The sequence below is a fragment of the Pogoniulus pusillus genome, chromosome 27 (assembly GCF_015220805.1).
Source record: "Pogoniulus pusillus isolate bPogPus1 chromosome 27, bPogPus1.pri, whole genome shotgun sequence".
In the NCBI taxonomy this organism is placed as follows: domain Eukaryota; kingdom Metazoa; phylum Chordata; class Aves; order Piciformes; family Lybiidae; genus Pogoniulus; species Pogoniulus pusillus.
Genome location: NC_087290.1, coordinates 1,831,264 through 1,852,714, shown reverse-complemented (window position 1 = coordinate 1,852,714; position 21,451 = coordinate 1,831,264). Strand labels below are relative to the sequence as shown.

Here is a 21,451-nt window from a genome sequence, read left to right as displayed (position 1 = left end):
TAAATATAAACAAAGAGTGAACAAATGAGGTACAAGATAAGGAAGCAGGAGCAGGAGCACTTCTTCTCTTGCCACCTCTCAGACAGCTAACAAGCCAAAGCACTGAAAGCCTGACCAGGATTCAGTGGGCTGCAAATGGATGGGGAGAGACTCAAGAGTGGTCTCATCTTCATAGATGATCTGGATGAGGGCATGGAGTCAGTCATCAGCAGGTTTGCAGATGACACCAAGCTGGGGGCAGATGTGGCTGGGTTGGAGGGCAGAAGGGCTCTGCAGCAGGACCTTGACTGCCTGGACAGATGGGCAGAGTCCAAGGGGATGGCTTCAATAGCTCCAAGTGCTGGTGCTGCACTTTGGCACAACAACCCCATGCAGAGATACAGGCTGGGGTCAGAGTGGCTGAGAGCAGCCAGACAGAGAGGGATCTGGGGGTGCTGATTGATACCTGCCTGAACATGAGCCAGCAGTGTGCCCAGGTGGCCAAGAGAGCCAGTGGCATCCTGGCCTGCATCAGCAATGGTGTGGCCAGCAGGAGCAGGGAGGTCATTCTGCCCCTGTACTCTGCACTGCTTAGACCTCACCTTGAGTGCTGTGTTCAGTTCTGGGCCCCCCAGTTTAGGAGGGACATTGAGATGCTTGAGTGTGTCCAGAGAAGGGCAACGAGGCTGGGGAGAGGCCTTGAGCACAGCCCTACGAGGAGAGGCTGAGGGAGCTGGGATTGGTTAGCCTGGAGAAGAGGAGGCTCAGGGGAGACCTTATTGCTGTCTGCAACTACCTGAGGGGAGGTTGTGGCCAGGAGGAGGTTGCTCTCTTCTCTCAGGTGGCCAGCACCAGAATGAGAGGACACAGCCTCAGGCTGTGCCAGGGGAGATTTAGGCTGGAGGTGAGGAGAAAGTTCTTCCCTGAGAGAGTCATTGGACACTGGAATGGGCTGCCCGGGGAGGTGGTGGAGTCGCCGTCCCTGGAGCTGTTCAAGGCAGGACTGGACGTGGCACTTGGTGCCATGGTCTGGCCTTGAGCTCTGTGCTAAAGGGTTGGACTTGATGATCTGTGAGGTCTCTTCCAACCCTGATGATACTGAGATACTGTGATACTGTGACTTTCTCAAAGGTAAACCTGTGTAATCCCAGTACAAAGCTGCATGGAAGAAGCCACTCTAGAAGTTCACTGCTTCAAGCACCTCAGCATCACTTTGTTACTCTGCTTTTCAGATCAACTTTTAGGTTTCTCTCTACTAATAATTCTTTTGGCACAAGGCAAATGGAAAGAAACAACTTTAGAGGACTGAAGGAACCCAAAACTCTTTCCATCAGTAACAACACCAGCAAAGGTCACTTGCATTGCCCAGAGGAATTCCACTGCATTGAAGATTTGGAAAGACACTTTTTCAGTGCTAAGGATCTGAGCAACTAAAGTGGGTTTAGTGGTTTCCAGGTGTGCCAGAGTTCCTTCTCCTCTTCTGCAGTGTTTGAGGTACACAACATCATTGGGCTGAAAGGAGATGGAAAGCAATGGAGAGAAAGGGAGGGGAAATAATGCCAAAAGTGGGGTTTAAACCTTCTAAAATCCAGGCCAGAAGAGATTCTTACTGGGTTTAAGGACCTAGCAAGGACAGCTATATTTTGGGGGAGTATCTCTTAAGGTTAAGCAGTTTCAAGGCAGCCTTAAGATGGTTTATAGAAACAGGTGGCAGCACAAAGAGACCATAAATGGTGGAAAGGTGGGAACTATGGAGTGACTGCAGTTCCATCAGTGCTCCTGCAGCAGCAGTGCTGTCTCCTCTCTGCTGTGGAACCAGGAGAAAGAAAAGCACCAAAAAAAGGAAAGAGAGAAAAAAGATAGAAAAGAAAGAAGGGGGAAAAAAAGGGGGAGAAGGGGAAGGGAAAGGGAAGAAAAGGGGAGGAAAGGGGGGAAAAGGGAGAAAAAGGTGAGAAAAGGGGGGGGAAAGGGGAAAAAAAAAAGGGGGGGGAAATAGGAAAAGGGGAGAAAAAAGAGGGAAAAGGGGAGAAAAGAGAAAATGAGGAAGGAGAGGAGAGGAGAGGAGAGGAGAGGAGAGGAGAGGAGAGGAGAGGAGAGGAGAGGAGAGGAGAGGAGAGGAGAGGAGAGGAGAGGAGAGGAGAGGAGAGGAGAGGAGAGGAGAGGAGAGGAGAGGAGAGGAGAGGAGAGGAGAGGAGAGGAGAGGAGAGGAGAGGAGAGGAGAGGAGAGGAGAGGAGAGGAGAGGAGAGGAGAGGAAAGGAAAGGAAAGGAAAGGAAAGGAAAGGAAAGGAAAGGAAAGGAAAGGAAAGGAAAGGAAAGGAAAGGAAAGGAAAGGAAAGGGAAAGGGAAAGGGAAAGGGAAAGGGAAAGGGAAAGGGAAAGGGAAAGGGAAAGGGAAAGGGAAAGGGAAAGGGAAAGGGAAAGGGAAAGGGAAAGGGAAAGGGAAAGGGAAAGGGAAAGGGAAAGGAAAGGGAAAGGGAAAGGGAAAGGGAAAGGGAAAGGGAAAGGGAAAGGGAAAGGGAAAGGAAAGGGAAAGGCAAAGGCAAAGGGAAAGGGAAAGGGAAAGGGAAAGGGAAAGGGAAAGGGAAAGGGAAAGGGAAAGGCAAAGGGAAAGGGAAAGGCAAAGGCAAAGGCAAACCAAACCAGTCAATCCAAAACCCCAGGCAAACCCCCAGGCAAGCCCAGGGAAGGCTGCCCCCGGCCGGCCGAGCTGCAGGGTCTCTCGGGCGCGGCAGGGCTCTGGGGCTGTCTGCACTCACTTCAGCGTCTCGATCTTCCGCAGCCTGGTGGATTTGGGCACTGCTCGTTCCAGCAGCAGCTCTGTGGTAATCTTGGACATCTTCAGCCTCCACCTCTCTGCTGGAATCAGCTGCAGGAGCTCCTCTTGTAGCCTTCCTGGTGAAACAAATGGGAAGCAGAGGAAAGCCTTTCAAGTGGCTCCAGGAGGGAGAGGGATGTGAGGCGGCTCGGGGGCGATTGTGCTGCTGTGTTTGCTGTTGCCTTTTCCACAGGGATGGAACCAAAACACCAGAGGCTGTTGAGCACTCAGGGACCCAGCCCAAAACCACTGCAGTGTTTCCTCTTGGCTGGACCTGCTGTGGGTGGCTGCTGCTCACGGGGCCAGGACAGTCTCACCTCCCTGCATCCCTCCTGAGCAACAGGACTCTGCTCCAACATCTCCGACAGGCTTCCACACGAGCAGCAACAGCCAGCAGGAACCCACCCGTGGTGAGCTTGCTCCTCCCGAGGACAGGTCACAGCACTCACTGGCCTGGCTACATGGAGCCTCTTGGCTCACGACTCCTGAATTCCCACCCCAGGATAATCCCAGACTGGGTTGGGTAGGAAGGGATCTCTGCAGGGTTAAGCCTCCTACAAGATCTCTCCCCCAGGAGGGTTAACCCTGCACAGGATCTTTAGAGTTCATCCAGCCCAAGCTCCTGCAGCCAGCAGGGACAGCCCCAGCCAGGGCAGGCTGCTCACAGCCACAGCCAACCTGCCCTGCACTGCTGCCAGCCATGGGGCAGCTCCCACCTCTCTGGGCAGCCTGGGCCAGGCTCTGCCCACCTTCAGGGGCAAACATTTCTCCCTTCTCTCCACTCTCAATCTCCCTCTTTCACTCCAAACCATCCCTCCTTGGTCTATCCCAACAGGCCCTGCTCAAAAACTCTGTTCCCAGCTTTCTGCTCAGCTCCTTGAAGCTCTGCAAGGCCACCAGAAGGTCTCCCTGCAGCCTTCTCTTCTCCAGGCTGCCCAAGCCCAACTCTGCCAGCCTGGCTCACAGCAGAGCCCTCCTACAGCCCTGCCAGCACTGCTGTGGCTTCCTCCAGCACTGTGGAGCCCTGCCCAGGCTTAGCTCTTTACTCCACACCTCTGATGAGGACAAGCTACCAGCTCCTGCACTTCAGGCAGTGCTGAGGCCTCCATCAGGTGTCGAGGTGCCACTGGTGCCACTGCAAGTGCCCAGGGCCAAACATTTCTCCCTTCTCTCCACTCCCTCTTTCAGTCCAAACCATCCCCACCTTGGCCTGGCACAACAGGCCCTGAGAAAAACTGTCCCCAGCTTTCTGATCCCCCCTTTAAGTACTGAAGGCCACCAGAAGGTCTCCCTGCAGCCTTCTCTTCTGCAGGCTGAACCCCCCCAACTCTGCCAGCCTGACACAGCAGAGCCCTTCCAGCCCTGCCAGCACTGCTGTGGCCTCGTTTCAGTAAGATCATGGAGTCAGTCATCAGCAGGTTTGCAGATGACACCAAGCTGGGGGCAGATGTGGCTGGGTTGGAGGGCAGAAGGGCTCTGCAGCAGGACCTTGACCGCCTGCACAGATGGGCAGAGTCCAAGGGGATGGCTTCAATAGCTCCAAGTGCTGGTGCTGCACTTTGGCCACAGCAACCCCATGCAGAGATACAGGCTGGGGTCAGAGTGGCTGAGAGCAGCCAGACAGAGAGGGATCTGGGGATGCTGATTGATACCCACCTGAACATGAGCCAGCAGTGTGCCCAGGTGGCCAAGAGAGCCAGTGGCATCCTGGCCTGCATCAGGAATGGTGTGGCCAGCAGGAGCAGGGAGGTCATTCTGCCCCTGTACTCTGCACTGGTTAGACCACACCTTGAGTGCTGTGTTCAGTTCTGGGCCCCCCAGTTTAGGAGGGACATTGAGATGCTTGAGCGTGTCCAGAGAAGGGCAACGAGGCTGGGGAGAGGCCTTGAGCACAGCCCTACGAGGAGAGGCTGAGGGAGCTGGGATTGGTTAGCCTGGAGAAGAGGAGGCTCAGGGGAGACCTTATTGCTGTCTGCAACTACCTGAGGGGAGGTTGTGGCCAGGAGGAGGTTGCTCTCTTCTCTCAGGTGGCCAGCACCAGAATGAGAGGACACAGCCTCAGGCTGTGCCAGGGGAGATTTAGGCTGGAGGTGAGGAGAAAGTTCTTCCCTGAGAGAGTCATTGGACACTGGAATGGGCTGCCCGGGGAGGTGGTGGAGTCGCCGTCCCTGGAGCTGTTCAAGGCAGGACTGGACGTGGCACTTGGTGCCATGGTCTGGCCTTGAGCTCTGTGCTAAAGGGTTGGACTTGATGATCTGTGAGGTCTCTTCCAACCTTGGTGATACTGTGATGCTGTGATACTGTGATACTGTGATTTTCCTCAGCAAGGGAAAAACACCACCAGACTCCCTGTGTGATTGGTAATTAAAGATGCTTCCATGCCTCACTGTGGACAGCACAGCACACAGACACACACACACACACTCCCCCCCTCAGGGTTTAAAGTGAACTACTCATCTCCCTCCCTGAAAGGTTTTATACACCAATGCCAGCAGCAGGAGCAATAAACAGGAGCTGGAGGCCATTGTACTACAGGGCAACAATGATGGAGCAGCCATGCCAGGAACCTGGAGGGATGACTCCCACAGCTGGAGTGCTGCAAGCACAGAATGGTTTAGGTTGGAAGAGACCTCAAAGCTCAGCCAGTTCCAACCCTCTGCCATGGGCAGGGACACCTCCCACTAGAACAGGTTGCTCAAGGCCTTATCCAGCCTGGTCCTGAACACCTCCAGGGAGGTTGTGGAGCACAGAAGCACCCAATGTGATCTTTGATCACATTGGGTGCTTCTGTGCTCCACAACCTCCCTGGGCAGCCTCTGCCAATGTCTCACCACCCTCAACCTGTGCCAGTGTCTCACCACCCTCAACCTATGCCAGTCTCTCACCACCCTCACTGCAAACAACTTCTTCCTACCATCCACTTTCAATCTCCCCTCTGCCACTTCAAACTCATTCCTCCTCCTGTCATTCCCAGACCTTGTCAATAGTCCCTCCCCAGCCCTCCTGGAGCCCACTTCAGATACTGCAAGGCCACTCCAAGCTCTCCTGGAAGCCTTCTCTTCTCCAGGCTGCAGAGCCCCAACCCTCTCAGCCTGTGCTCAGAGCAGAGCTGCTGCAGCCCTCTCAGCATCTTGGTGGCCTCCTCTGCACTGGCTCCAACACTTCCATGTCCTGCTTGTGTTGGGGGCTCCAGAACTGCCCCCAGGACTGCAGGTGGGGTGTGAGGAGAGCAGAGCCAAGGGGCAGAATCCCCTCCCTTGCCCTGTGCCCACACTGCTCTGGCTGCAGCCCAGCACAGGGTTGTGTCTGGGCTGCACTCACACTGCAGGCTCCTGTTGGGCTTTGCATCACCCCAGACCCCCAGGGCCTATTCCTCAGAGCTGCTCTCCAGCTCATGTTGAGCTTTTCATCACCCCAGACCCCCAGGGCCTGCTCCTCAGGGCTGCTCTCAGCCCTTCCCCACCCAGCCTAGAGTTGTGCTTGGGGTTGTGCCAACCCAGGTGAAGGACCTTCCACTTGGCCTCACTGAATGTCATGAGCTTGGCCTGGGCACAGCTCTGCAGTCTGTCCAGGTCCCTCTGGATGGATCCCTGCCCTCTAGCAAGTCAACTGTGCCACACAGGTACCAACTCTTCAGAAGAGATAGGCAAGGCAGAAGAGGTGGCAGAGTTGGCCCTTGGTGTTAGGGAAGCATATGGGACCCTACAAATTAATGAACGTGATGAAAGACTTCACAGAATCACAGAGTCAGGCAGGCTGGAAGAGAGCTCCAAGCTCAGCCAGCCCAACCTAGCACCCAGCCCTGCCCAACCAACCACACCATGGCACTAAGTGCCCCAGCCAGGCTTGGCTTCAACACCTCCAGCCACACAGACTCCACCACCTCCCTGGGCAGCCCATTCCAGTGCCAATCACTCTCTCTGACAGCAACTTCCTAACAACATCCAGCCTAGACCTGCCCTGGCACAGCTCCAGGCTCTGTCCCCTTCTTCTGTCCCTGGCTGCCTGGCAGCAGAGCCCAACCCCACCTGGCTACAGCCTCCCTGCAGGGAGCTGCAGGCAGCAATGAGCTCTGCCCTGAGCCTCCTCTTCTCCAGTCGAGTCATTATGAGTGAGAACCAGGAGCAAGGACAGCAAGGGGGATGTGGTGGTGGGAGTATGCTACAGAGCACCCAGTCAGGCTGAAGAGGGAGGTAACATTTGCTATGAGCAGCTGAGAGAGGTCTCACAATCACTCCCCTTTGTTCTCCTGGGAGACTTTGAGTTCCCAGAGGCCTGCTGGAAACACAGTACAGCAATGAGAGAACAGGCCTGGAGACTCCTGGAGTGTGTGGAGGATAACTCCCTGGCACAACTGGTGAGAGGCCAACCAGGGAAGGTGCCCTCCTGGATCTGCTTCTCGTGAACAGAGAAGAGGGGAAAGTAAAGGCTGGGGAATGCCTGGGGCTGAGCAATCGTGAGATGATTGAGTTCTCCATCCTTGGGGAATCACTGAATGGCTTAGGTTGGAAGGGATCTGAGAGCTCATCTGCTCCAACCTCCCCTCCGTGGGCAGGGACACCTCTCAACCAGACTCAGCTGCTCAAGGCCTCATCCAACCTGGCCTTGAACACCCACAGGGAGGAAGCATCCACAACGTCCCTGGGCAGCCTACTCCAGAGTCTCAGAACCCTTTCTAAGATCCACTCTAAACCTCCCTCAGCTCCAAACCATTCTCCCTTGTCCTGTCTCTAGACACCCCTAGGAAAGTCCCTCTGCAGCCTGCCTGTAGGATCCCTTCAGCTCTTGGCAGGCAGCTCTATGGTCCACCCAGAGCCTTCTCTTCTCCAGGCTGCACACCCCCAGCTCCCTGAACCTATCCTCACAGTAGAGGTGCTCCAGCCCTTGGGTCATCTTTGTGGCCTCCTCTGGACTCACTCCAACAGCTCTGTGCCCTTCTTATCCAGGGGACAGCAGAACTGGAGGCAGGATTGGAGGTGAGGTCTCAGCAGAGCAGCACCAAGGGGCAGAACCCCCTCTCCTGCCCTGCTGCCCACACTCCTCTTGCTGCAGCCCAGCACACAGCTGCAAAACGACCACCTTGGACTTCTGGAGGGCAAACTTTGGCCTGTTTAGGAGGCCAATGGACAAAGTCCCTTGGGAAGCTACCCTGAAGAATTTAGGAGTCCAGGAGGGTTGGACTCACTTCAGGAGGGAAGTCTTAAAGGCACAGGAGCAGGCTGTGCCTGTGTGCTGAAAGACAAATCGGTGGGGAAGGCTCCAGCCTGGCTGGACAGAGACCTTAGGCTGGACAAAAGGAGTCTCTGGCCTTTGGAGGAGGGAGCAGGACTATAAGAGAGGACTATAAAGATGTAGTGAAACTATGTAGGGAGAAAATCAGGAGAGCCAAAGCATAGCTAGAGCTTAACCTAGTGCCCTGGAAGGCTGACAGGCCTATTAGAGGCCCCTCTGCTGATGGGGGAAGCAAGGGCAGGAGGAAGACAAAGGCTTGGGCCATTCTGTCCCCTCCCAAGGGACAAACAGGGACCCACAGGTGTTTAGGTACTTGTTGGGGTCTTGCCCAAATAATGCTGAGCAAGCCCTGGGGCCACCTGATATGGGCAGCTTGGCAAATGCCTTCTGGTTGGTGAATCTCTGTGGCCAAAGAGCCTCTGCACTCAGGCAAGGAACAGACATGGAGCTAAGCTGCAAGCAGTTGTGCTGCTCTGCCTTGCTGCCTCTGCCTCATGGAGCTGCCTCTGCCTCATGGAGCTGCTTCTGTCTCAGAGAGCTGCCTCTGCCTCATGGCCTCATGGAGCTGCTTCTGCCTTGCTGCCTCTGCCTCATGGAGCTGCTTCTGTCTCAGAGTCATGGCCTCATGGAGCTGCTTCTGCCTTGCTGCCTCTGCCTCATGGAGCTGCTTCTGCCTTGCTGCCTCTGCCTCATGGAGCTGCTTCTGCCTTGCTGCCTCTGCCTCATGGAGCTGCTTCTGCCTTGCTGCCTCTGCCTCATGGAGCTGCTTCTGTCTCACAGAGCTGCCTCTGCCTTGCTGCTTCTGCCTCATGGAGCTGCCTCTGCCTCATGGAGCTGCTTCTGCCTTGCTGCCTCTGCCTCATAGAGCTGCCTCTGCCTCGTGGAGCTGCTTCTGTCTCACAGAGCTGCTTCTGCCTCATGGAGCTGCCTCTACCTCATGGAGCTGCCTCTGCCTTGCTGCCTCTGCCTCATGCAACTGCTTCTGCCTCAAGGAGCTGCTTCTGCCTCATGGAGCTGCTTCTGCCTCATGCAGCTGCCTCTGCCTCAAGGAGCTGCTTCTGCTTTGCTGCCTCTGCCTTATGGAGCTGCCTCTGCCTCAAGGAGCTGCTTCTGGCTCATGGAGCTGCTTCTGCCTTGCTGCCTCTGCCTCATGGAGCTGCTTCTGCCTTGCTGCTCTGCCTCGTGGAGCTGCTTCTGCCTTGCTGCTTCTGCCTCAAGGAGCTGCTTCTGCCTTGCTGCTCTGCCTCGTGGAGCTGCTTCTGCCTTGCTGCTTCTGCCTCAAGGAGCTGCTTCTGCCTTGCTGCTCTGCCTCATGCAGCTGCCTCTGCCTCATGCAACTCCTTCTGCCTCAAGGAGCTGCTTCTGCCTTGCTGCCTCTGCCTCACTGCTCTTGGACAACATGTTCTGCTCTGCCTCATGCTTCAGACCAGCTTAGCCCTGACGTTTTGGGCTTGAACTACCTGGAAACTGAAGTGCCTCACTTTTACCAGAAGACATTTAAGTGGCAAGAAGTGCCACTGCCATGGTGCTCTCTGCACAGCTGCAAGAGATGCTGCCTGCACCTCTGCAAACCTCTGTGCCAAGAGGAACCAGGCTCAGGTCAGAGATCCTCTGCCTCCTTCCCAGCACCCTGGGGAGATCCAGAAGCCTCTCAAGGGCTGAGCAGTTCCAACACTGCCACAAAGGAGTCAGGGACTATCTGGAAGTTCCTACTCCCCCCCTGTGAGCAGCACAGACTCACCTGGGCTCCAGGCTGCCTGTCTGTCAGTGAGGCAAAGCCATTCTGTGGCTAAAGTGTTCCAACATTTGTGGTTCTAAATGAATGACCTGCCCATGAGCATCCTCCTGCAGATGTTCCCAAGCAAATGACAACCCAAATCTAAGTCATTTGTATGCAGTTGTGGGCAGGGCTTGCTGGAGATAAAAACAATTGTGTATTTTACCAGTCCTGCCTCCTGAATTGCCCCAAACTAAAGCACTTGGGACAGGGAGAAGGCTGAGCTGTTCAATGCCTACTCTGCACTGGATCCAGCAGTGCCCTGGGCACCCAGCCTCGTGAAGCAGGAGTCAGGGAGGGGAACTGGATCCAGGAGATCACAACAAATGAGGCAGTGGTCACTGACCTGCTGTGCCACTTAGATGTGCACAAATCTGTGGGGCCAGATGGGCAGCAGCTAAGGGTGCTGAGGGAGCTGGCAGACTGCTTGCCAGGCCACTTGGCATTATTTAGCAGAAGTCCTGGCTAGCTGAGGAGGTGCCAATGGACTGGGGGGTAGCAAATGTGACATCTACCTAAGAGAAGGGCAGAAAGGAAAGTGCAGACCTGTCAGCCTGACCTCTGTCCCAGGGAAGGTCACAGAGCAGGGCATCTCAAATGCCATCATACTTCACACAGACAACAACCAGAGGCTGTGGAGTCTCCTTCTCTGGAGCCTTTCAAGGCCTGTCTGGATGTGTTCCTCTGTGGTCTGTGTTAGGTAGTATTGCCCTGCTCTGGCAGGGGGCTTGGACTGGATGATCTCCTTGGGTCCCTTCCAGCCCCTAATATCCTGTGAGCCTGTGAACCACAAGAACAGGCCAGGTCAGCATGGGTTTATGAGGGGCAGGTCCTGCCTGACCAACCTGATCTCTTTCTATGCCAAGATCAGCCAGCTGCTGGATGAAGGCTGTCAGTGTATTCCCAGACTTTGGAAAAGCCTCTCAGACTGCTCCCACACAACTCCTGTAGACAAACTGACTGCTCATGGCTTGGCTGAGCACATTGTCTCCTGGATAAAGCACTGCTGGACAGGAGGACCCAGAGAGCAGCAGTGGGCAGTGGAGATAAATCCAGCTGGTGGCTGGGCACTGGTGGTGCTCCTCGGGGATCTGTGTGGGGACCACTTCTGTTTAACATCTTTACTGATGACCTTGATTCAGGCATTGAGAGTGTCAGTAGTGAGTCTGCAGATGACACCAAGTTAGGTGGCAGTGTTGATCTGAATGAGGGTAGAGAGGCTCTACAGAGAGAGACTTGGATAAGCTTAGACTAACATGAATGGGATGAGCTGCAACAAGGCCAAATGCCAGGCCCTGCACTTGGGGCACAACAACCCCAAGTCATGCTGCAGGCTTGGGGCAGTGTGGCTGGAGAGCTGCCTGGCAGAAAGGGATCCAGAGGCTGTAATAGACAGGAGCTGAATATGAACCAACAGAGTGCCCAGGCAGCTGAATATGAACCAGCAGTGTGCCCAGGCACTTGAATGTGAGCCAGCAGTGTGCTCAGGCAGCTGAGTGTGAGCCAGCAGTGTGCCCAGGCACTTGAATGTGAGCCAGCAGTGTACCCAGGCAGCCGAGTGTGAGCCAGCAGTGTGCCCAGGCACTTGAATGTGAGCCAGCAGTGTACCCAGGCAGCCGAGTGTGAGCCAGCAGTGTGCCCAGGCACTTGAATGTGAGCCAGCAGTGTGCCCAGGCAGCTGAGTGTGAGCCAGCAGTGTGCCCAGGCACTTGAATGTGAGCCAGCAGTGTGCCCAGGCAGCCGAGTGTGAGCCAGCAGTGTGCCCAGGCAGCTGAATGTGAGCCAGCAGAACGCCCAGGCAGCTGAGTGTGAGCCAGCAGTGTGCCCAGGCAGCTGAGTGTGAGCCAGCAGAGTGCCCAGGCAGCCGAATGTGAGCCAGCAGAGTGCCCAGGCAGCTGAATGTGAGCCAGCAGAACGCCCAGGCAGCTGAGTGTGAGCCAGCAGTGTGCCCAGGCAGCTGAGTGTGAGCCAGCAGAGTGCCAGGCAGCTGAGTGTGAGCCAGCAGTGTGCCCAGGCAGCTGAGTGTGAGCCAGCAGTGTGCCCAGGCAGCCGAATGTGAGCCAGCAGAGTGCCCAGGCAGCTGAGTGTGAGCCAGCAGTGTGCCCAGGCAGCTGAGTGTGAGCCAGCAGAGTGCCCAGGCAGCCGAATGTGAGCCAGCAGTGTGCCCAGGCAGCTGAGTGTGAGCCAGCAGAGTGCCAGGCAGCTGAGTGTGAGCCAGCAGTGTGCCCAGGCAGCTGAGTGTGAGCCAGCAGAGTGCCCAGGCAGCCAAGAAGGCCAAAGGCATCCTGGCTGGGATTGAAAATGCTGTGGGCAGCAGGAGCAGAGAGGTGATTGTCTCCTTGGACTTGGCTTTGGTGAGGCCACACCTTGAGTGCTGTGTTCAGTTTTGGGCACTGCAGTAAGAGATGTGGAGGTGCTGGAGCCAATGCAGAGGGCAAGGAAGCTGTGAAGGGCCTGGAGAATAAATCTGATGAGGAGCGACTGAAGGAGCTGGGGATGGGTAGTGTGAGGAAGAGGAGGCTGAGGGCAGAGCTCACTGCTGTCTGCAGCTACCTGAAAGGAGGTTGTGGAGAGGCTGCTGCTGGGCTCTGCTCACAGGTCACTGGAGACAGAACAAGGGGGAATGGCCTCAAGCTGAGGCTGGGGAGGTTTAGATTGGACATTAGGAAAATGTTTTTCCCTGGAGAGAGTGGACAGGGACTGGCATGAGCTGCCCAGGGAGGTGGTGGAGTCACCCAGCCTGGTTGTATTTAAGGGCAGTTTGGATGTGGTGCTTGGGGCTGTGGTTTAAGGTGAATCTTGTAGAGCAGGGTTCTAGGCTGGGCTTGGTGCTCCTGAGGGGCTGTGCCAGCCTGCATGGTGCTGTGAGCCTGTGGCTAAACAGATATTTGGAATAATAAGAGCAACAGGGCCAGAGGAGCTTCACCAAACGACTGCTTCAGGGCTTGGCCACTCTCGCTGACAGAGATTCCAACAGAGGGAAGCAACGAGAAAGACCTCCAAGGCCAGGCTCAGAACTGTCCTCCTGTGTTAGCCTCATGGCTGCCTGAACACCATCCCAGTAAATGCTGCACACCACTCACAGCACATCCCCAGCACCACACGAGGCACCAGGCTGTCCTCAGGCTGGACTCCAGCACCCTGAGGTGCCTACAGCACCTGGACCGTCGGTTTGATGAGCAACAGGACACTGCTCTCCTAACACCTGAGTGCCTGCACAGTCCTGCCTGGATGGAAGAGTTTACACCGGCATGAAGAGGACACCGCTGACTGTGGGTGCTCCCAGCACCCTCCTTCTGGCCTCACCAACCTCTCGGCCACAGCTGTGTCCCCTGCCACACCACGGGAGCCGCCATGGCCACAGCACCCCGGGTGATGCTGCACAAGGCTCCTGACAGATCCCTGACCCAGTTTCTGGGCACCTCCACCAGAACCGCTACCGAGCCTGCCCCTGCCCCACAGCAGCCCCTCGGTGGAGTCAGCAGTCCCACAGCAGGTGGCGATTTCGGCCGGACTAAAGGGGCAGGGATCGGTGCGAGCTCAGCGTTAGGCACCGTGCGCCGCCTGGGCCACAGCCTCGCCTAAGCCGAGGGCCAGGGGTGGCCGGAGCTGCCCGCAGCCTCCCGCCGTGCTGCTGCGGAGTGCACCGCCCTCGGCCCGCAGCCCGGCCAGGGGCGACAGCCGCGCTGCCAGCCGGCCCCGGCGGTGTCAGGCCGCGGCCACTCGGGACCGGTCACGGGCCGCAGCACCCCCCGCGGCCAGCACCGGTGGGCCTGGCGTGGCTGCCGGTTGGCCGCCGAGCGGCTCCGGGACGCCGCCTCCTGCCGCTGCCCCGACCTGGCGGGCCCGGTGAGGGGCCGGTGCTGAGCGCGGCCTCATGAGGGCCGCCGGATGTGCGCGGCGCCGGAACTACAACTCCCAGCAGCCCCCGCGACGCGGCCGGGCCCAGCACCGCGGCTCGGTGCCGCGGGGGCTGCTGGGAGAGCGAGTCCGCCCCCCCCCCCCCCCCCCCCCCCCCCCCCCCCCCCCGGGGCTCTCCCGGCCCGCGCGGCCTGCGCCCGGCCCCCGCGTCCCGTCAGCGCCCGGCCCCGGCCCGCCCCCGCCCCCCTCACCTGGAGCGGGCCACGCCGCCGGGAGGGGAGGAGGACAGGAGCCGGGCAGGGACGGAGAGAGGAGGCGGAGAGGGGGACGCCGTGCGCTCAGCGCCGCCGGAGGATGGAGCCGCCGGCGAGCAGCGGCGGAGGGCCGGGCTGCGGCTGCAAGGGGATCCGCTCCTGCCTGCTCTGCGAGGGGCCCGCGCAGCCCGCTCCGCCCCGACAGGTTCCGGGGAGGGGGCGGCGGGGCGGGGCCGGCGGCGGGGCGGGGCTCGGCGCGGGGGGAGCGGGGGGGGGGGCGCTGCCCTCTGCCCCTCGGGGCGCGCCGGGGGGGTCCCGGCTGGGCTGCGCAGAGAGAGAGCTCCGGAGGGGATGCGGACCCCCCCTGGGCTTTGGCTTCCCGGGGGGCTGGGGTCCTTGGAGAGGCTGGGGGGCACCCAGGGCTAGTCCCGGTGGGCTCCCCGGGGTGTTTGTGAGCAGGACCCGCGTGGGTCCGCCTGAGTGAGTACCCAGGCAGAGGCAGGCAGCAGCTCCCCGCTCTCGCTTCGCCTCCATGCGCTAGCGGCAGGTCTGCTGGAGCTCGGCCTTTCGCCCGGGCCAGCTCCATCGGTATCCCTCATCCAGCGTTTGCTGATGTGACAAAGCCTCTCTGCGGGCAGGCTGGGGGATGTCCTCCCTTCACCGCCGTGCACGTTCGGCGCTGAGGATCGGCTCCTCTCCCTGCTCCGGCGGGATGAAGATACTGGTCGGGAAGAAAAGCACCTTCAGACGAGCAGGGGAAGGGCTGTTCCCCAGCAGCAGCTGGCAGGGGCCCTGTGCAGGCAGATTTCACACCGCAGCGTCAAGGTTGCAGGGGGGAATCATGGGCATCGTGGAGTCGTTTGGGTTGGAAAAGACACCTGAGAGCATCCAACCAGCAACCCAACCCCACCGTGGCCACCAAACCCTGTCCCCAAGTGCCATGGCCACAGCTGTCTGTAACACCGCCGGGCATGGGCACTCCACCACCTCCCTGGGCAGCCTGTGCCAAGCCCTGACCACTCTTGCAGCAGATAAAGTTTTCCTCATCTCCAACCTAACCCTGCCCTGGCACAATTTCAGGCCATTGCTTCTCCTTCTGTCATCTGATAATAGGGAGAAAAGCCCAACCCCAATCCCACTGCAACCTCCTCTCAGCGAGCTGCAGAGAGCAATGAGCTCTGCCCTCAGCCTCCTCTTCAGGCTGCAGGTGTAGGTCTGTTGGAGGGTGGAAGAGCCCTGCAGAGGGACCTGCACAGGCTGGATGGGTGGGCAGAGGCCACTGGGGTGAGACTGAACAAGGCCAAGGGCAGGGTTCTGCACTTTGGCCACAACAACCCCAAGCAGCACTACAGGCTGGGGCCAGAGTGGCTGAGAGCAGCCAGGCAGAGAGAGAGCTGGGGGTGCTGGGAGAGAGGAGCTGCAGAGGAGGCAGCAGTGCCCAGGTGGGCAGCAGAGCCAATGGCATCCTGGGCTGGCTCAGGAGCAGTGTGGGCAGCAGGACAAGGGAGGTTCTTGTGCCCCTGTGCTCAGCACTGCTCAGGTCCCCCCTGGAGTGCTGTGTCCAGTTCTGGGCTCCTCCACTGCAGAGAGCTGTTGAGGTGCTGGAAGGTGTTTGGAGAAGGGCAGCAAGGCTGGGGAGGGGCCTGGAGCACAGCCCTGTGAGGAGAGGCTGAGGGAGCTGGGGGTGTGCAGCCTGCAGCAGAGGAGGCTCAGGGCAGAGCTCATTGCTGCCTGCAGCTGCCTGCAGGGAGGCTGTAGCCAGGTGGGGTTGGGCTCTGCTGCCAGGCAGCCAGGGACAGAAGAAGGGGACACAGCCTGGAGCTGTGCCAGGGCAGGTCTAGGCTGGATGTTGTTAGGAAGTTGTTGTCAGAGAGAGTGATTGGCATTGGAATGGGCTGCCCAGGGAGGTGGTGGAGTGGCTGTGGCTGGAGGTGTTGCAGCCAAGCCTGGCTGGGGCACTTAGTGCCATGGTCTGGTTGGTTGGGCAGGGCTGGGTGCTAGGTTGGGCTGGCTGAGCTTGGAGCTCTCTTCCAACCTGCTTGATTCTCTGATTCCATGATTCCTCCCCAGCACTCTTCTCCAGACCCTTCCCCAGCTTTGTTGCCCTTCTCTGGATGCACTCCAGCACCTCAACATCCTTCCTGTTAGAAATACCTTCCTGTGATGAGTGTCTCCCCACTGCTGTTTTCCTCACTGTTGTTATTCCCACAGGGAGAAGATAATTTCACTTACTGCCCATCGACAGGCCTGGCAGTAGGAAATGAGCACTCAGAGTTTGCTGGCTGGGCATTTCCATTTCCAGGGGTGTTTCTGATGGAGGAGTTCATTAGTGAAGAGGAAGAGTCTGAGATAGTCGAACTGATGGATCGAGACGAATGGAAACCATCACAGTCTGGTCGAAGGAAACAGGTTTGACTTCAGCAGCTCATTTGTTCTTAGATCCTACTGGAGAAAGAAAGCTGTTCCCACAGTATCCCAGACTGGTCTGGGTGGAAGGAAACATAGAATCAAGCAGGTTGGAAGAGACCTCCAAGCTCATCCAGCCCAACCTAGCAACCAGCCCTGTCTAATCAAGGACCTCGCAGCCCTCCACTGGACCCTCTCCAGTAGATCCCTGTCCCTCTGCAACTGGGGAGCCCAAAACTGAACACAGTATTCAAGATGAGGTCTCAGCAGGGCAAACTATTCTCACCACACAGACTGTTCTGTATCTGGCTGATCACATTCTCTGTAGTTAAAGGTCCTCCACCTGTCTATGATATAAAGGATGTATAGTACAAACAGTCCTGTTCAATGCCTCTATTGATCTGGAGCAGGGGATTGAGTCCAGCAGCAGTGAGTTTGCAGATAACACCAAGCTAGGAGCAGCTGTGGAGCTGTTGGAGGGTAGCAGAGCCCTGCAGAGGGACCTGGCCAGGCTGCATGGGTGGGCAGAGGTCAATGGGATGAGACTGAACAAGGCCAAGTGCAGGGTTCTGCACTTTGGCCACAACAACCCCAAGCAGCACTGCAGGCTGGGGCCAGAGTGGCTGAGAGCAGCCAGGCAGAGAGGGAGCTGGGGGTGCTGGCAGAGAGGAGCTGAATATGAGGCAGCAGTGCCCAGGTGGGCAGCAGAGCCAATGGCATCCTGGGCTGGCTCAGGAGCAGTGTGGGCAGCAGGACAAGGGAGGTTCTTGTGCCCCTGTGCTCAGCACTGCTCAGGCCACCCCTGGAGTGCTGTGTCCAGTTCTGGGCTGGTCAATTGCAGAGAGCTGTTGAGGTGCTGGAAGGTGTTTGGAGCAGGGCAGCAAGGCTGGGGAGGGGCCTGGAGCACAGCCCTGTGAGGAGAGGCTGAGGGAGCTGGGGGGGTGCAGCCTGCAGCAGAGGAGGCTCAGGGCAGAGCTCATTGCTGCCTGCAGCTGCCTGCAGGAAGGCTGTAGCCAGGTGGGGTTGGGCTCTGCTGCCAGGCAGCCAGGGACAGAAGAAGGGGACACAGCCTGGAGCTGTGCCAGGGCAGGTCTAAGCTGGATGTTGTTAGGAAGTTGTTGTCAGAGAGAGTGATTGGCATTGGAATGGGCTGCCCAGGGAGGTGGTGGAGTCTGTGTGGCTGGAGGTGTTGAAGCCAATCCTGGCTGGGGCACTGAGTGCCATGGTCTGGTTGGTTGGGCAGGGCTGGGTGCTAGGTTGGGCTGGAGGAGCCTGGAGCTCTCTTCCAACCTGCTTGATTCTATGATTCTATGATTACAAACCCCCTAAAACCTCCCTGCTGTCAACAGGGACATCTGCAACTAGAGCAGGTTGGTTAGAACCCCAAACAACCTGACCTGGAATGGTTCCAGGGGTGAGGCAGCTCCCACCTCTCTGGACAACCTGGGCCAGCGTCCACTGCCTCCACTGGGAAAAGTTGCTTCTGCTCTGAGTCTCTCTCTTTTAGACCTCCCAGTGACAGAAGTGAGTGGTTTGAGGTTTATTCACTTTACAGGTTAGAATCTAACTCCAGAGAGATTAATGACATTAGGAAGAAATTCTTTTATAGTCAAGGTGGGGAGACACTGGCACAGGTTGCCCAGGGGGAGGCTGTGGATGGTCCTTGCTTGGAGGTGTTCATGGCCAGGCTGGATGATGAAGTTTTTCCTGTCCAAGCTGGTGTTGAACATCTCCAGGGAGGGAGACATCCACAACATCAGGTTGCCCAGGGAGGTTGTGGATGTCTCCTTCCCTGGAGGTGTTCACAGGCTCAATGAGGCCTTCATCGTCCTGGGCAGGGGAGTTGAAGCTGGCTCATCTTGAAGGTCCCTTCCAACCCATTCTATGAATCTATGAATGTCACTTCACTGAGTCCCTTTGCAACCTGCTGAGGAGCAGGTCACTGGAAGAGACAAGCTCTGCATGAGGCATTTAGTGCCATGGTTTAGTTGATTGGATAGGTTGGATTGGATGATCTTGGATGGATAGGATGGATAGGTTGGACTGGATGATCTTGGTTGAATAGGTTGGACTGGATGGATAGGTTGGACTAGATGGATAGGTTGGATAGGGCTGGACTGGATGATCTTGGTTGGATAGGTCGGACTGGATGGATAGGCTGGACTGGATGATCTTGGTTGGATAGGTTGGACCTGATGGATAGGTTGAATAGGGTTGAACTGGATAATCTTGATTGGATAGGTTGGACTGCATGATCTTGGTTGGATAGGTTGGACCAGATGGATAGGTTGGATAGGGCTGGACTGGATGATCTTGGTTGGATAGGTTGGACTGAGTGGATAGGATGGATTGGTTGGACCAGATGGATAGGTTGGATAGGTTGGACTGGAGGGATAGGTTGGACTGGATGATCTTGGTTGGATAGGTTGGACTGGATGGAGAGGATGGACTGGATGATCTTGGTTGGATAGGTTGGAATGGATGGATAGGTTGGACTGGATAATCTTGATTGGATAGGTTGGACTGGATGGATAGGTTGGATAGGGCTGGACTGGATGATCTTGGTTGGATAGGTTGGACCAGGTGGATAGGATGGATAGGTTGGATAGGTTGGACTGGATGATCTTGGTTGGATAGGTTGGACTGGATGGATAGGTTGGACTGGATGATCTTGGTTGGATAGGCTGGACTGGATGGATAGGTTGGATACATTGGACTGGATGATCTTGGAGGTCTCTTCCAACCTGGCTGATTCCATGATTCTATGACTCCAAAGTTCTTAACCATGAACCCCATGAGGATCACAGCCTCTCCAGAAAGACTCACCCTAGATATTTTTCCTTACCCCTGACTTCTTCCCTTTCTTTTCCAACAGGACTATGGGCCCAAAGTGAACTTCAAGAAGCAGAGGCTGAAGGCTGGCAGCTTTTCTGGGTTGCCAAGCTTCAGTAAGAAGATTGTGGCACAGATGGAGGCCTGCTCTGTGCTGGGTGGCTTCTCCCCTGTCGAGCAGTGTAACCTGGACTACAGGCCAGAGAGGGGCTCTGCCATCGACCCACACTTTGATGACTGCTGGCTGTGGGGAGAGAGGTTGGTTACCCTCAACCTGCTCTCCCAAACTGTGCTCTCCATGTCCTGTGACTCGGAGGGCAGCATCCAGCTCTTCCCCACTTCCACAAAGGAAAACGGGGAACGGAGCCCCCAGGGACCTCTTCCAGCAGGCAGCAAGGCAGGGCAAGAGGGCAGCGAGTGCCTGGAGTCGGCCAGGCTGGTGCCCTGCAGGGAGGTGCGGGTGGGCATCGCGCTGGCGCGGCGCTCGCTGCTGGTGCTGCGCGGCGCGGCGCGGTACGGCTGGAAGCACAGCATCCACCGGCGCCACATCCGCCGCCGCCGCCTCGGCATCACCTTCAGGGAGCTCTCCGCTGAGTTCAGCCCCGGCGGAGCGCAGGAGGAGCTGGGCAGAGAGCTGCTGGCCATAGCCCTGTCCTTTCAGGGGAGGCCTGTGTGAGCAGGGCGGGCAGCAGAGGTGAGCAATAAAGCAGAGGACTGGCACAGGTGAGGGCACTGCTGCGGCTGTGGGGAGCAAGCCGGGTGGGTGCATGGGTACCAAGCTGTGCCTCCTGAGCCAGCAGGGCTGCCCTGGCGGGGCAAGAGGCAAATGGTGTCCTGGGGGGCATGAGGGAGAGGGTGGGCAGCAGGGCAAAGGAGGTTCTCCTCCTCCTCTGCCCTAGGGAGGCCACATCTGCAGTGCTGGGTCCAGCTCTGGATTCCCAGTTGCAGAGAGCCAGGGAAGTGCTGGAGAGAGTCCAGGGGAGGCTGCAGAGCTGCTGAGGGGCCTGGAGCAGCTCTGGGAGGAGCAAAGGCTGAGAGCCCTGGGGCTGAGAGCCTGCAGAAGAGCAGCCCCTGAGGGCAACTGAGCAATGCTCAGCAAGAGCTGAAGGAGCTGTGGGGGGCAAGAGCCTGGGGCCAGACTCTTGTCGGTAGTGCCCAGGGACAGACCAAGTGGCATCAAGGGGCAGAAAGTGTCAGGCAGGAGGTTGGCTGTGCAGAGGAGGAGCAAGTTGTTTGTTGTGAGGGTGCTGGAGGCCTGGAGCAGGCTGCCCAGAGAGGCTGTGGAGTGTCCTTGTGTGGAGAGCTTCCAACCCCCTTGGCACTGTGCTGCTGGGCAAGCTGCTGTGGGTACTTTAGCAGTGGGCATTGAACTGGATGATCTCCAGAGGGTTCTTGCAACCTCACCATGCTGGGATTCTGGGATGAGCTCAGTCAGATGGAAGTGTAACAGCAGACTCAGGGAATGCACAGCAGGGCTGTGCTGATGCTGTCCTTGACGCCTGTCCTGGGCAGAGGGAGTTGTTAACCAAAGGCAGGCAGGAGCTGTTAGCCAAAGGCAGGCAGGAGCTGTTAGCCAAGGGCAGGCAGGAGCTGTTAGCCAAAAGCAGGCAGGAGCTGTTGTTAGCAAAAGGCAGGCAGGAGCTGTTAGCCAAAAGCAGGCAGGAGCTGTTAGCCAAAGGCAGGCTGGAGCTGTTAGCCAAAAGCAGGCAGGAGCTGTTGTTAGCCAAAGGCAGGCTGGAGCTGTTAGCCAAAAGCAGGCAGGAGCTGTTGTTAGCCAAAGGCAAGCAGGAGCTGTTGTTAGCCAAAAGCAGGCAGGAGCTGTTGTTAGCCAAAAGCAGGCAGGAGCTGTTAGACAAAGGCAAGCAGGAGCTGTTGTTAGACAAAGGCAAGCAGGAGCTGTTAGCCAAAGACAGGCAGGAGCTGTTGTTAGCCAAAGGCAGGCAGGAGCTGTTAGCCAAAGGCAGGCAGGAGCTGTTGTTAGCCAAGGGCAGGCAGGAGCTGTTGTTAGCCAAAAGCAGGCAGGAGCTGTTGTTAGCCAAAAGCAGGCAGGAGCTGTTAGACAAAGGCAGGCAGGAGCTGTTGTTAGCCAAAGGCAGGCAGGAGCTGTTGTTAGCCAAGGGCAGGCAGGAGCTGTTGTTAGCCAAAAGCAGGCAGGAGCTGTTGTTAGCCAAAAGCAGGCAGGAGCTGTTAGACAAAGGCAGGCAGGAGCTGTTGTTAGCCAAAAGCAGGCAGGAGCTGTTAGCCAAAGGCAGGCAGGAGCTGTTGTTAGCCAAAGGCAGGCAGGAGCTGTTGTTA

The 21,451-nt window shown here is 57.4% G+C and overlaps 2 protein-coding genes across 3 annotated transcripts in view; one reads left to right on the top strand and one right to left on the bottom strand.

Annotated features, from left to right (window-relative positions):
• The window catches only part of LRWD1 (leucine rich repeats and WD repeat domain containing 1), a 41,364-nt gene extending 27,366 nt beyond the window's left edge, over nucleotides 1-13,998 (bottom strand). For both annotated transcript variants that reach the window (XM_064165804.1, XM_064165806.1), the window contains exons 1-2: nucleotides 13,916-13,998; nucleotides 2,736-2,871 (exon numbers count right to left, since the gene is read on the bottom strand). In XM_064165804.1, the coding sequence (XP_064021874.1) occupies nucleotides 2,736-2,815 (80 nt within the window). In that variant the 5' untranslated portion in view covers nucleotides 2,816-2,871; nucleotides 13,916-13,998. The remainder of the gene's footprint in view (nucleotides 1-2,735; nucleotides 2,872-13,915) is intronic.
• A 20-nt stretch (nucleotides 13,999-14,018) lies between these two features.
• Nucleotides 14,019-19,876, top strand: ALKBH4 (alkB homolog 4, lysine demethylase). The gene is made up of 3 exons (XM_064165807.1): nucleotides 14,019-14,123; nucleotides 16,130-16,327; nucleotides 19,200-19,876. The coding sequence occupies exons 1-3, from the start codon at nucleotides 14,019-14,021 to the stop codon at nucleotides 19,830-19,832; spliced, it is 936 nt and encodes a 311-aa protein (XP_064021877.1). The 3' UTR covers nucleotides 19,833-19,876.
• The last annotated feature ends 1,575 nt before the right edge of the window (nucleotides 19,877-21,451 follow it).

What these genes read in the sequence shown, in the direction of transcription:
- ALKBH4 (XM_064165807.1), top strand. Translation starts at nt 14,019, where the DNA reads ATGGAGCCGCCGGCGAGCAGCGGCGGAGGGCCGGGCTGCGGCTGCAAG. An exon ending in AGCCCGCTCCGCCCCGACAG is followed by an intron (nt 14,124 to 16,129) that starts GTTCCGGGGAGG and finishes TTATTCCCACAG; the next exon opens with GGAGAAGATAATTTCACTTA. An exon ending in AGTCTGGTCGAAGGAAACAG is followed by an intron (nt 16,328 to 19,199) that starts GTTTGACTTCAG and finishes CTTTTCCAACAG; the next exon opens with GACTATGGGCCCAAAGTGAA.